This window comes from Sphaeroforma arctica, assembly GCF_001186125.1.
Source record: "Sphaeroforma arctica JP610 unplaced genomic scaffold supercont1.867, whole genome shotgun sequence".
NCBI classification, from domain to species: Eukaryota; class Ichthyosporea; order Ichthyophonida; genus Sphaeroforma; species Sphaeroforma arctica.
Window position 1 is genome coordinate 20,725 of NW_014039691.1, and position 14,925 is coordinate 35,649.

General features: G+C 39.9%; 2 protein-coding genes across 2 annotated transcripts in view; both read right to left on the reverse strand.

Moving 5' to 3' along the window:
* SARC_08992 (STE/STE20/PAKA protein kinase) overlaps positions 1-364 on the reverse strand; it is a 9,206-nt gene extending 8,842 nt beyond the window's left edge. Inside the window, exon 1 of the mRNA XM_014297012.1 lies at positions 114-364. Within this exon, the coding sequence (XP_014152487.1) occupies positions 114-227 (114 nt within the window). The 5' untranslated portion in view covers positions 228-364. The remainder of the gene's footprint in view (positions 1-113) is intronic.
* Positions 365-3,615: 3,251 nt separating this feature from the next.
* On the reverse strand, positions 3,616-4,129 carry SARC_08993 (hypothetical protein; the record flags this gene model as incomplete). The annotated part of the gene is made up of 2 exons (XM_014297013.1): positions 3,616-3,797; positions 3,889-4,129. The coding sequence occupies 2 exons, from the start codon at positions 4,127-4,129 to the stop codon at positions 3,616-3,618; spliced, it is 423 nt and encodes a 140-aa protein (XP_014152488.1).
* Between the last annotated feature and the right edge of the window lie 10,796 nt (positions 4,130-14,925).

The following is a 14,925-nucleotide window of genomic DNA, read 5'->3' on the forward strand; positions in this document are numbered from 1 at the left end:
TATATATATTAATAAGTATATAAATAAGATAGTTGAACTAACAAAATTATCACATCTTCTTATTGAGTTGTGTCATTAAACTATATGTCCGTTTTCTTCTCTCTCCTGCATACCTCTTTTTCCTTTGAGATTATGTAGTTTTCGTATAAACAGAAGTGATACTTTTTCCATTGTCTAATGGGACCATCGGATTTGATCTTGCCCGAGGCTTCGAAGATAGCCGCCATTTTTCTACTGATTCTCCGCTGACTGTGTTGTTTTAGTCTAAGTAGTGTTGTATGAAATACTGTTCGATATTATCGCCGAATTTCATAAAATGGGGTAGAAACTATAGTGAATGTATTTTCTACTAGGTCTACTACTTTAGAATGCTTGAGGTGTCTTCTCTCCGCTGTACACAAATAGATATTATTTCGAACAGACCAACTCTAATTTTTTTTAAGGGAGAAGTCTAAAAATACTTGTTATCGATCATCCTGACTCCTTCCCTGTGGTTCGAGTGTTAGTTTCAGCAATGGCGATACTACCCACGAGATGCTAATACGGAATCTATCAGTCTCGGAGACTCGGACAAGTGGATGAAAAGTTTTTATATATAAATAGGTTCGCCAGTATATATTCTCTACCTGGTAACTTTCACCTCCCAACAGTTCGAAACCTATACAGCCTATCATCTTGATATTTCTTCAAATTTGTTTTTAGCAAACCATCTCCCGGTTGCGGCGCACAGACGTGAATGTTGGATGAGTATCAAGCTCACATTGGAGTCTCTGGAGATTAATAGAGTGTGCTGAGAAGAAATGATTTGATTGGGATAGTTTGTCGGGTGCGAACCTGATTTGGTAGTGATAAGATCTGGAAGTTGATTACGTTTTCTCAGAATTTGAAAAAACGTTCCTACGCCACTACTATTTACTATGCACCCAGAAACAATACGTGTTCGTTTTTTTCAATCTATCTGTTTTTGTAAAACCAGCAATGGAATAGATATATCGTCCGAACTCCAATCCCGCAGCCAACCCCAGGCAACTAAATAGATCTGTGCTAAAACTCAATGGTACAATACGTTTTAACGCAATTAATATCTTTGCTCACCATTTCATTTGTTTTCAAATATTCCTCATAGCCTTCTGTATATTTCAGAAGAAGGCTATGTATTCCTCTTGTTGTGGAAAAACAAAACCTTATTTACATATATCTGCTGGCTTTTTCCAGAGAGCATGTATTGTCATAGACCATTGATAAAAGTTTTAAATAATTTTTGTTGAACGTTTTAACGCGTGTATTATATATAATTTTATTTTTTCAGTCTACGGAAATAAATTGGAAACTAAATATTATTGGAAACTAAAAATAAACATGGCCCTCCCTCTTCTTGTTGTATAATTTAGAACTAAAAATGTTTTTTTAGTAAAAAAACAAGAAACAAAAAACCCTCAAGTTATATACATGACGTCAGACAGGTTTTAAACCCATGGTTTTTCGGAGGAGCAATAAACCGAATGGCAGCTGTTTAAAAGGGATGACGAATGTGTCAGAAAGGCGTTCTCAACCATGACAGCCACTGAGTGAGTTCAGTACTCCAGGAGTAGCTGGTTCACAAATGAGAGTCGTTTATTGGTGAGAAATGAACTACTATTTCTACTGGTGGAGACCGTTGTAGAGGATGCAGTAAATACTATTAGCCAGGGAATTATATGGGTTTTGATTGAGTATAATTCTCGTTGAAGAAGAAGCAAGTCAATAATTCCGAGGATTGGGAAAAGGTAGAAAGTGTATAAATAGGATTGAAAGTTGATGTAAGAAAGCATGTGTTCTAAGGTTAACATCTAGATTACCAAGCAAATTATAAAGAAGGTTTTTCAGTTTGAGTAATGGAGCTTACTCCAAACTTTTCCTTGACTTTGTAGCAAACGTATCCTGAGCACAGAACACTCACGTCTGTTAGTCTATTTTTATTTTAATAATAAAAACCATACTTTCTAAAAAAAAACACATCGAGGACAATATTAGCTCACCGTATATAGCAATTAGTACACAGGTGACTCAAAACTATAAAGTACCGAACCGCAATTTGAACGCATTTGTTTCTTATCGGCCGATTTCTTGGCTGTAAATTTGGTTTTTAAATACATACATGTGAATTTATAGTGTAATTTGACCACTTGTTCACTCATACAACGGGGCGATTGTACAATGTCAGATAGAGTGAGGCGTAGTCGGGCGGGGCCAAAAGTCAAGAAGGTTGATTATACGCGTAAGTGCATGTGCGGTGTGGCCGACTGTATGGGCGAAACAAGCAGAAAGATATTTTTGCCTAAGGGGCGTGCATCAGATCACAATGTAGATTCAGAAACAAGAAGAACAAGTAACTGGCTAAAGATACTTGTACCAGGCGTAAGCAATGCCGTTGTAGATCAGTTATTGAGGAACAAAGGTGCAGCAGGAAAAAAAAACAACGCAACGGTGAACGCGAAACATTTTCCGTTACATGCATTGCATTTCACATGTGGCGGAAATCAATTACATGTTAACATGTATCCACAACACGCACTACCATGTCCACAATTACAGTGGCAGTACGATTTCCAATTGCAATCAGTGACAAATAAAAAATATGAAGAAAAAAATGGTAAAGTGTATATGCAGTAACAATGAGGAAGTTTGTGGAAGTGATATTAGTGAACGAGTTGTTGTGTTTCTGCCACCCCAAGTGAAAAAAAGGCTATAGTCTATATCAATAGATTAGTGCACAGTCCGACTGCTTGTACGAACAATTTAGTTCTAGAGCAAAGATCAAAGATCGCATACGTACTGATGCGTATCCTCGGCTTCGTCCATTTACTTTAGTTATAGAAGGCGATGATAATTCAGTACATGATACAGGCAGTAAGGAACCCACTCCACGTACATATCCACATGTTAGCAGCACTTGCTAAGCCATCATTTTGTCTAAAGCAGACAGGTGAGCCTAACCTCACCGTTTTGAAGTTGCGGTTTGATTTGTTCAACTACAATAATAGGTTGGATGAAATAGTATTTTGATCATGTCGCGTTAAATTACTAGAAGAAGAACTAGAAGATGAAGATAACAGTGCCAAAGGTAGATTGGCAGAAGAAGTAGTGACCGCTTTCAAGATCCGAGAGGTCGCAAAGGTGCACTATCCACATGGCATATGTATATTATGTACATATCAGCATTCAGAAAATCGTGCAACAATCTCAGCGCTTTAGGAGTGTACTTTGGTGTTACAAATGATGTAGTCAAGCGTATATATAAAACGTTTTGTAAAGCTATATATAGTATATTTCAGGATAGACAACCTTTTCCAACTGTGGAACAATCCGCAGAATTTACGCCCGAACGAACGCAATCTGCATTACATTTACAATCTCGAGTGGGGATTTGTTATTGGTGATGCCGTAGAGTTACGAGCGGAACGCCCCGGATGAGATATATTTAAATACTTAATTATAAATACAGTTTTTCTGTTGGTTGCCAAAGTACTTGATCCATTTTTAGTCCAAGTTTTTGTTTCTCTTCTTTGTAAGTACTGAGTTTTGCCGCGCGGAATGCTTCGTACATTTCTCGCTCTTCACTACTCATATCCTTCTTCACAATGCCAAATGAGAGCACTTCAACGGCATAAACTTCGATCGTGTAACAGTCCACGCGAAGTTTCGACTTTTGTTGACGAATTCTTTGGCCACCACAATCGTATGTTGATTGAGGTCCATCTTTCGTACAGCGGGGCGCTTATTCCAGCTACATGCCGCGTCGGTGGATCCGGGATCCCCTAATTCCCGTACACGTTCCAGGCAGGCACGGATGTGAACACAATTAGTATGGCTGTGTCGTAATTATTTTTTTGAGAACCTTTCTCTCACCTTCTCCTTCATCGGTGGTTACAGTCTTCTTGTCTGAGAGCGGCAGCATACAGTTGCACTCCTCTATGGATTCCACATACCAGACATTAGTAGCATTTTGATCCTTATCTATAACCAGTACACAAACCACTCTCATCTTATCATGTCTGTATACTCTTGCAACATCCGACCTAACATACATCAGTTTTCTATCCTTTCGATTTTCATCATCCTGTAATGGTTCATAAGCGGTTTCCAGCATAACAATTTATCTCTGCTCCTGTTCCACGGCCTGTCGAAGAGTATATGCACTTGAACCAAAATATGTTTTGATACACGCATTACTTACAATTACTCGAATTAATGTCTTCGAATCATATGCACTGAAAACATTGCCTAGAATGTCAGCTTCGGCGTCTCTTCGTCGTATCAATAGGGCTTTGGACATCTCTGGAATGGGTAGCCGCTTCAGTATAGCGGACGATGTGAACAAATTTTGAGCTAAATATCGCACAATATCTACTTTCTGTGTGAAGCGACATGGAATGACGATGCTACGTTGTACAGTATAGGCTCGCAAAACTGGTACTAGCAATAGGCTAAACGCCTTAACGTCAGCTTCCACACCTTGTGCCGACCAGCTTATAGGCTCGAGCGGAAACCGTTTGTTCCAAACAGGTTCCCAAGGAGGAAATCGTAAATTGTAGGCACCCATTGCCCAATCTCTTTGTGCTTGTGGTGATAATTTTGTAAAGATATTATACCGATAATTATTGATTATACTATCAGAAAAATTCAATAGAATGCTATAAAGTGATTGTATCCCATAACCTGAAATTGGCCATTGTGGTATTCCATATTGATTGACAGGCAAATAACGAGTTACGTCATTCAGTTCAATAACATGTTTACACCAAGCATAAACTGGTTGGGAAAAAATATATCAGTTTTGCATAGATTGCTTCAGTATTAAGTATCTCCCAATTATCAGTTGCCCAGTTCGTATAAACGTACGTATCTTCCGATTTTAGTGCGAGATATGTTTTAATTGATGAAGACTTGTGTGTCAACCAAGAACAAAACGATACAGTCGTCATACCCGTGTTACTTCTATAATCACTTCTCAATAGTTGTGCACATAGTAATATGCATGCATTAAAACCATAGATTAAAACTGCTTTTAAAAATTGAAGCTGCATGTCTTTAATCTTAGTTTTCTCTGCATCACACTCGGATAAGTTTATTATTACATCGCTAACATTCTGTGCCTTACAGTTTCGGCGAAAGAATATATTTGCGATTCCGGATCTCCATTTAGTGTCGAGAATTATAGAATCCCACCCCAACATTATGTAGTCACTATCAAACGTTAGTATATAGTGTACGATTCGGTCTATCAAGGCGATATTAACGCCTTAGAGTAATTAAACGCTTAGGTTAAGTCTAAGTATTATTAAATTCGAAGTAAATAAACGAAATTAGTCTTTTAGTAAAGTTAGGTATGCCTCGTAAAAACAGCAATACTCTGAGGGATTGTGAGGCTGAGACATTGCCTATATATAATCTTCTCAGTACTGTTTTCGCCGAAGGGATTTTATTTAGTGTTTCGTTGTCGCTCTAATAGAAACTATGGTATGTTTCATTGGGGCGAATCCAAGAAACTCATAAAATCCTATCTTTAGAAAGAAAGAAAAAAATACTCTTGATGTCCATAGTTATTGCATTGACCAATAACTTGCTACTTATCAAGAATTACCGACTTAGCCTTCATCAGACTGGCACATCTGGTTGGCTGATCGGAGTATAAACTAGGTAACTTTAATAGTCCCTAGAAACCTATATTCGGTTGAGCCATCTCGCTACCGAAGTATTCAGATATAAATAAAGTTGGAAAGTAAATAAAGCTCTATTAATAGAACTAGACCAACTCTTATGTTTGGTATTTTACTGGGGCCTTTTAATGGCCTCATCCAAATATCTGATATGTAAAATGGAAAAGGTATTAATTAATAAAACCATTAAAACCCATTCAGGAAACTTAAGTTCCTCGTACTATTAAGAGTACGTTTATAATTTTCGTACTGCTTAAGAGTACGTTGATAACATACAGTCTAATGTGGAGGCCCGGCTATTACAGTAGTCGGAATCCGACTAGTGCCTATATTTAAAGCACTAGAACCGTTGGGGTTATTAACCTCATAGGTTCCACTTTTAGTATCGGCTACAGAGATTATGTATAGTCCTATCCATTTCGATGTTAGTACAGTAGCATCGGAATTACGTTGACGGATGTTAACTCTGTCTCCAACTTGATATTCTGCTATCTTTTTGGTAGCACACATTCCATCTATTTTGCCTTTTTAATAAGGCCACATTACGTGTCTCTCGCAAGCAAGGATATACAACGTTGTGTATGCGTTGTACCTTCTCTAACCATGGTAACTCATGGTGATCAGGTTCGTCCTTGTTAAAAGGGATTTGTAACTCACTATATCTGCCACGAAAATAGTGAGCGGGTGTTGTTCCTGTAACCGGATCAGCACACTCGTTCATCTGTGTTTGTACCCACTTAAGGTGGTACGGCCAATCATCTGCATCATCCGTTAATGCAGTACGTAAGGAGAACTTAAGTCTTCTGTGGCGTGTTTCATTAGCGCCTTGTGTTTGCGGTTTATATGGTACACCCCTTTTATGGCACATGCCTGATACGAGTACTAACGATTCCATTACGTCATTGCAGAACTCGCTACCGTTATCAGTGCGCATTATACCTGGCCACCCGTGGTCAGCAAAGACTTGGCAACATAATTATGCCACGGTCTGCGTATTCTTATTCTTTAATGGATAGTGCAAGTTAAACCGTGACGCCACATCAAAGAAGTGGCATACGTAACGGTCGCCTGTGTGTTCGAACGTGGGCAGGTCAACCAGATCAATGATGACCCTGCGCTATCTTCAGTCACACTCTTAAGCGGTGCGAACCCACAGCGCTTAATCTGGTTGAGATCACAGTCTGTACATGACTGATATACTCTGTCAACTAAAGTTGCCAGCTTAGGGTGCACGATCCCTTTCGCTTAACATCTTTAAGTGCGTCTACTACGTTTTGGTGCTTCAGCTTATGGTTTTGCGTCAGCCAAGCAAGAATGTTTTCATCATTCTGCTCCTCCAGAATAAAGGTAGGGTGTTGAGAATCCACTTGAGTGGTCTCTAAGTCTGTAGTGTTTACAGACTCCTGTCCTTCTTTCGCATGCGTGTCATGAGTGCGCTCGTGTGCGTTTGATACACCTGACTTATTTAACAGTCGCATTATATTCGTATGTGCTTCGGGATTATCTTTCATTAATCCCTTTAAAAATAGGGTTTGAAAGACTTCGGGCTTGGACTTTATGATATTGAACAGAGTCCTAGCTAGAGACTGACGCTTCTTAACTGTAGTGTCATTAGTAGATTGTATTTCTTGTGCACAGACTTCAAGTGCTGTGTTGCCTTTGAACTGCTTAACGTTCTATTTAGTAGAGAGTGGAATCTCTGATTCTTTGACCTTGTTAAGGAAGGTCTCAGAAGGGGTCCATTTGGTTGTTCCAATGGGACCTATACGACATATAATAGTATGTCTCCAGGGCGTCTTCTGGACGGCTCGGGTACCCTGATATAGGAAAGTATCTACTTCCCTACCTAAATATATTGGCTCGCATTGTATCATGCTTATTAATGTATTGAGCCATGGACCTTTACTCCGTAATGGGCAACACAACGTGATGGTATCTTTGTGTATATGAACATAATTTAGTAATTGGGCAATTAACTGCCATGGTGGATTAGCCCACGCATTATGTTTGGAGAGGTTTAGTTGAAAGGCATCTCCTAAAGAATGATTTAAAGTCCTGTACTTCTCAAGTTGTGCATTATGATGTGCAGCAAACATGTCAACTGTATGTGGCCCAAATATCTTTTGAACCAGTTCAAACCACCTGGGATTACATTTCCAATCAGTGGCTAGTAGCTCACGTACGGATTTATTAAAGTCCGGTACGAAGTGTGATAACATATCTCGTAAATGGTTATGTATCCCTGGTAGATGTTTGATATCAAAATGAAACTTTGAAATCGTATCATGCCATCGGCTCAACAATTGAGAGCCTGGCTTCATCTCCTTCATATATTGAAGGGACTCCTGATCACACATCAGCGTAAAAGCTGTTCCGTATAAGTAATCGCGGAAGTGTGTTAGAGCTGCTACTATGGCTTGTAGCTCTTGCTTCACAGTTGGATAATTCAACTGTGATGCATTCATTGCTCGGCTAAAGAATTGTATATACCTAGGTTTATTATCTTTAGCCTGGTATAGTACACCCCCGAGTGCTAAGTCTGATGCATCCGTTGCTATTTCAAAAGGCACGCCATCGACTGGTCCTTGTACAACAGGGGCTTGTTGGACTGCGTGCTTGAGCGCTTTAAATGCGTCATCACAATTTTTAGTCCACAAGTCTCCTAGTTTGCCTTTATGACATCTTAAGTGTCCAAAGGGTTTAAGATAATCGGCCAAGTGTGGTACTCCATCTGAAATGAAGTTTACAAACCCACACATGCTGTTCACATCTCTTCCTGTAGTTGGTGTTCGCCAATCTAACAAATGTTCTACCTTACCGGGGTCGATCTTAATACCTTCCCCAGATATATGGTAGCCTAAGAGCTGTATTTCGTTCATTACGAAGTGGCATTTCTTCTCGTTAATCTTAAAGTTTTGCTCATTGAGTCTCTTAAAGACTCGTCTGACTAATGCGGCGTGTTTGCCTGTAGTCTTAGAAAAGATGACTATGTCATCTATATAGAGTTGCACGTTAGGCATGTCTGAAAACATTTCCTCCATTACTTGTTGGGAGAATGCTGGTAAGGAGTGCAACCCGAAAGGTGCACCTCTGAACCTGTATTGTTTACCTTTCCAGGTAAAACTAAAGTACTTACGATGGGGTTCATAAATTTGTATTTGATGATACCCCTGTGTTAGGTCTATGGATGTAAACACCGTAGCACCTTCTATTCGTCTCAGTAACTCGTTTATGCGAGGGAGATGAAAACTATGAGTCGGCAATAACATATTTATTGGGCTCATATCTAGACATACTCTGACTTTCTTGAATGTTCCGTCAGAGTTGTGTTGGTCAACTGCCAATACTGCTAAGTTAACTGGCGTTTGTTGGTAATTGATTTCGATTACCCCATCGGATATCCATTTCTCGACTTGTTCTTTAGCTACGGTTTCGTGTCTCCAAGAAACATAGTTTCTTGAAGGACATTTGACCTTAGTAAAGTCTACCTTGATTAAGTCAAGGCTGACGTATCCGTCGTTGAAGCGGAATTTCGCCCAGTCGGTTATTTTTATCTTCTTATTTACTAATATAAGATCCATTATCTTCTCGGCAAAGCTAGGAATTAATTCCTTGACTGTGTCCGACGGTGGTGTATATGGTTTTAGACAATTATCGTCTGACTGGTCCTTTAATGGATCTATGTTGTTGGGTAAGCCTGTTACGGTTATCCCTAACGTGAGCAAATCGCTTATTCCGACTATAATGTCGTACTTCTGTGACATCTTAACGATCACAGCTTGGGTAGTGATATTTCTATCATCGGCTAGGGAGATTTTAAGATCTGTGGCCATGGTATCACATTTAGAAGTTCTATCATCTGCTAAAAACAGGTGAGTGGTTTGAGTTCGCCTTTCAATGTCTTTCATCAGTTCAAAGCGGTCGGATATACATGAAATTTCTGAACCAGGATCAATCAATGCAAGGACTTTATTTCCGTTGCAATATACAGGGATTATTACACGCTCATCTAAGGAGTCGTTCTATTTTCTTTGTAACGATTGTACCTGGTAGCACTTTCACACCAACTTAATGTCGGGCTTTTTGTCGCAAGACTTAGCGTGGTAGCCATTGGTCTTCTCACACTTGTCACATTTAGTAAGAAAGTGTGTACAGGTGGGTGCATGTCTTCCATTCCAATAACTGTTAGGGTCGGCACATTTCTTAATCTCCTTATATTGAGGTTCTTTGTCCTTCGGCTCCGCGCGTGCCCGTTTATTGGGTCCCGTTGATTGAGTAAAGTCGCGAGCACGTGTCTGGGTAGGACGCGTCTGATGAGGCTTATCATCTGACGTCTGACGTGAGAGGTATCCTTGATCAGGGAGCTCGCGCGGTTTCTTATTTACCGCCTTTCCCTTCGAGGTTACTCGGTGTGCGGGAAAAAGAGTGGATACAGTATCATAAAACTGTTCCCACGTAAGCCGGGAAAGATGAAACTTTGTTTCATGTCCTTTGTCTCGAGCCTCAGTTGCGGACTTACGTCGCAACTCGGTGTACAGACTTTCACGGTCGTTATTCCCTATGTTTTACAGAAAGCATGCATAACCAGAAACTCGTACCATCGCTGGGCCTTGTCCTTTGTTATATCTGGACGTTTTAGGTCAGCATCAAGTTTCAGAATGTAACTCTGAATAGGAGTATTCTCAACTAATTCAGTTAAGATGGAACTCAGTCCCGGACTGCGCATGACCTTGCTTAATAAGGACGTAACCAACCAACACACAGCTGGCCAGTCACGACAAGTGTCTAGCTCATGCTGGTGTCGCTGCAGGATCAAGTAACTTGTTCCTGTAGGGTCAAATGACTGCATTAAAGCAGAAATCCATTGCTGGGGAGCGATATCATTCGTCTCCAGCATGACCGTAAACGCATTAAGCGTACGGGTTAGCGTGTCGAGGTCATGGTTGTTTATAAACTCGACCTGCTTGCTGTTGGCATCCCAGTTCGACTTAAGACGACTGGTGTGTCCCTTGTACTTCTGGTTATCCCTGTGGTCTTGTCCACGTTGGGCCTGAAGTAGCTGATCGATGCGCTTCTGCTTGATCGCGATCATATTAGCAAAATATGATACGTCATCAGCACGGTGCTCGTCATGGGCGATTTCCATCTTCATGTTGTAATCGTCGACCGATTTATTAAGTTCGGTCACCTTGTAAAAATAGCGTGTTCCTAATAGTAGTTGCACAAATAACGTCGCGTATACTTTATTACTGGAATACGTTTAACGAATTGGACATGAACAAGAACTGAGATATTCAAGATTCTGAACATGTGATAGTACTCAGTAGAGTATGCGACTCTATTGTGGACAATTAGGTGGTTTTCCAAATACAGATTGGTTTTTCCACTGAAATTATAATTGTACATAATATAGGAACGACACCAATATGAAACCTGAAAATAACACTTTGGGAATCTCTAATTAACGGGAGTACCATGAGAGAGGGTCTCAGGCATGAAATGGTTGTTGGTACAAACCTTTGGTATAATTCGATAATAATCTTAGAGCAAGATAATCCACAGAGAAAAGGACAGGATCAGAGTTGTTAGAATTTAGGACAACATGGTTTTGATTCCTCCTAGCCAGCCAACTAGATGTGCCCGTCTATGCCTTAAATGGGATGGAGAGCTAGGTACCAAGTGATGGGGCTTAGGTGCAGATGTAAACTGCACCGACTTGGTGTTTTGATTTTATTTTTATTTTCTTAAGTTGGACTTAGAGATATTTTATTGGTTGGTTTGAAAAGGAAATTGTTTCGAGGCGTGAAATGTAAACTAAGCGTCCAATGAAATGATATCTAGTCTTATTAACTAAAACACAAATAAATCTAGACCGAAGTAGTGAGTGATTAGAGCGGAGCATATAGACAATAGTCTCAGTCTAAAATCCCCTAATCTTTTGCTCATTACCAAGGTCTGAATCTAAATTTAGATAACATTTTAAATTGTAACGTATTAACGTATTGTCTTATTAACGTAAACGTCTTGGATCGTATAGTCAGCCTAGAGGAGACCGACTTTTACAACCTCGTCAGAGTGTAAATTCTCTACGGGTTGGTGTAATGCGGTGCGATCGAAGCTATTAAATTCGGCATCGTTAGCACGTTTACGGGAGTGTTTATTTCCCCTTGTAAAGTCCATGGTCGAGGCATTTAGGTGCTCTGTTCCTTGGATAGTAGTTGGTATTATAATCTTGGGTGATTCATGCGTCTGGATGACATACCCAGTCTTGACTGGTTTCCGACGATTGTTATCCCAGTTGGGTAAAGGTGGCGGAGTATTTTTACCGGCCTCTGGGTCTATTATACCCTCAAGGACGGGCGACTCATGGCCGGGCGTTAGAACAGGCGAGTAATTAGCCTGGAGTTCTGGCGGTAGTACCTCGTCACAGGATTGGCGCTCAGGTCCTTACGCTTTTCCGGCGTAATTGCCAGCCGACGTTTTGTCCACTTATGTAAGGCTTCAGTAATGCCCAGAGAAACATGCTCGCGTATATGCTGTGCGTGTTTTCCTAATCCATACATTCGATCTACAGGTTCAACAGTCATGCCTTTCATAAAGGCGGCTAACTGATTCTTAAGGTCAGTGTTTTCAGTAGTTAACTTACTTATGCGCGTTGGCTCAGTAGTCTCGGACGTAGATTCGGGTTTGCCACTTGAGCTTGCCTCCTCTTCGGGTTTCAGTATAGGTACCTTCTGAGATTCATCTTTGTCCTCTATAATTGGGAACTTTTCTTTCTGAGTTTCGTCAGAAGAATTGGTTGGGGCGTCTTGAGACGTGTCCCTTGTCTCACTTCTTGGCTTCGTAAATACAAGCTTCGAAGTTGAGGCAATAGTTGGCCCTCGGGCTCTATCTGCAAGAGTAGTCTCCTTAATCGGAGTGGCTACGTCCTTATTCGAAGCATTGTCCTGACTATTATTGTCGGAAACAAGTGCTTCTGCTACTGTGCGGTTAAACGCATCGGCAGTGGCGGCGGTTGCTGCTGCAGCGCTACGTTCGGCCTTGCGTTTCTTTGCAGGCGTATTGTCTTTCTTTGTCATAATCTTAACTTATGACTTCAGTCTTATTCTCTTAAGGAATGACTGTGCTTAGGAAAAATTCATGGTAGTTATCTACCTTTACGTTTAAGTAGTCTAAGTAGTTAATACCTTTGCTAACTTTAAAATGTGTAAGATTCGGTCTATCAAGGCGATATTAACGTCCTAGAGTAATTAAGCGCTTAAGTTAAGTCTAAGTATAATTAAATTCGAAGTAAACAAACGAAATGAGTCTTTTAGTAAAGTTAGGTATACCTTGTAAAAACAGCAATACTCTGAGGGATTGTGAGGCTGAGACATTGCCTATATATAATCCTCTCAGTACGGGCCGAAGGGACTTTATATAGTGTTTCGTTGTCGCTCTGATAGAAATTATGGTATGTTTTGTTGGGGCGAATCCGAGAGACTCATAAAATCCTATCTTTAGAAAGAAAGAAAAAAACTCTTGATGTCCATAGTTATTGCATTAACCAATAACTTGCTACTTATCAAGAATTATCGACTTAGCCTTCATCAGACTGGCACATCTGGTTGGCTGAACGGAGTATAAACTAAGCAACGCTAATAGTCCTTAGAAACCTATGTTCGGTTGAGCCATCTCGCTACCAAATTATTCAGATATAAATAGATTTGGAAGGTTAATATAGTTATATTAATAGAACTAGACCAAATCTTATATTTGATATTTTACTGGGGCCTTTTAATGGCCTTGTCCAAATATCTGATATGTAGAATGGAAAAGGTGTTTAATTAATAAAACCCGTTAAAACCCATTTAAGAGTTTACGTACTTTTAAGAGTACGTTTTACGTACTATTAAGAGTATGTTTATATAACAAGATTCTAATGTGGAGGCCCAGCTTTTACAATAGGACATTTTACGTTGAAGCTGTAGTGCTAACAATTGTTGTTCCGCCTCCATAGGCGCGATTATATATTCTATCTCTTTATCCCTACACAACAACATTATATGCTCGGCACATTCTCTGTTGAAATATGCTACAGCACTTTTGCACGCCTTCACCTCGTCAAATCCATCCAGTTTTCTATTTGATGTCAAATATTCTTTGATGGGTGACATTATTTTCTCTCCATCTTTTAGGCGCTGTTCGTTCACTAACTTATCATCCGTACGAAAACTATCTAATACTATAAATAGCTTTAGTGTACCGACACCATACGACTGTAGTCGCTGTAGTGTAGCCCATATGTCTAATAAGAAAGGCTGATAGTTTCCATCTAACACAATATCCTGAGCATGCGCACGCATATATTGATGTGCAAGCATACTCGCATCAATTCCTAGACATCCGAGAATGTGCGACAAGGGAGTTTTCACTAGCAGAGACTTCATCAGCGGAAGCAACCCACTCAGTCCCATGATATTACTACAATGATACTTTTTTGACCGAGCATCTACGGTGATTCAATGGCATTCAATGGCGCTCAATAGCGTCTACGGTGATTCAACAAATTTTAGCTGTCTCTTCACTGGCTTGATCTTTGGACAGCTACACTTGCCACCACAACTGGAATCAGGGTTGTACTACACACAACAGTTATTGCGATACCTTGTGTACATTAAAATATTAGTTGTAGTGTTAGTATCGTCACCGAAGACTTTGCATGGACTATGCCACTTTGTATCACATATGCCACAGAAATACCATTCGGACGCGTCTACCCAACGTCACATTAATAACATGGATGATCTTTAGAATAGTATACAATATTAGAACTCATAACTAGTGTAATAGGTCTCAAAAGCGGAGGTGTATTGGTTCATACATCCGAAATTCCACATGGCTTTTTACTACGATTTACAGTCAAGTTACACTACAATCCGGCGATAAGAAATTATTTAAAAGTTCAGTACTTAGTATATTTTGAGTCACAGATATGTACTATTTTATTTGTACTTTGAGCTTTAGGCTATAGCCAGTACCGAACTGGGTTATAAAATCAGTGATAAAATAAAAAATCACGGCTGGGAAATCGCGGGGACTGAAAATGTATAATCATAGGGGTAATTTATTTGTTCATATTCAGACCAAAAGTAGTAAAGATGACTCAACCAGTAAACGCAGACAGCCCTATCATCATGAAATACACGCACATATACACACTCACATACACACATACTACTCTATA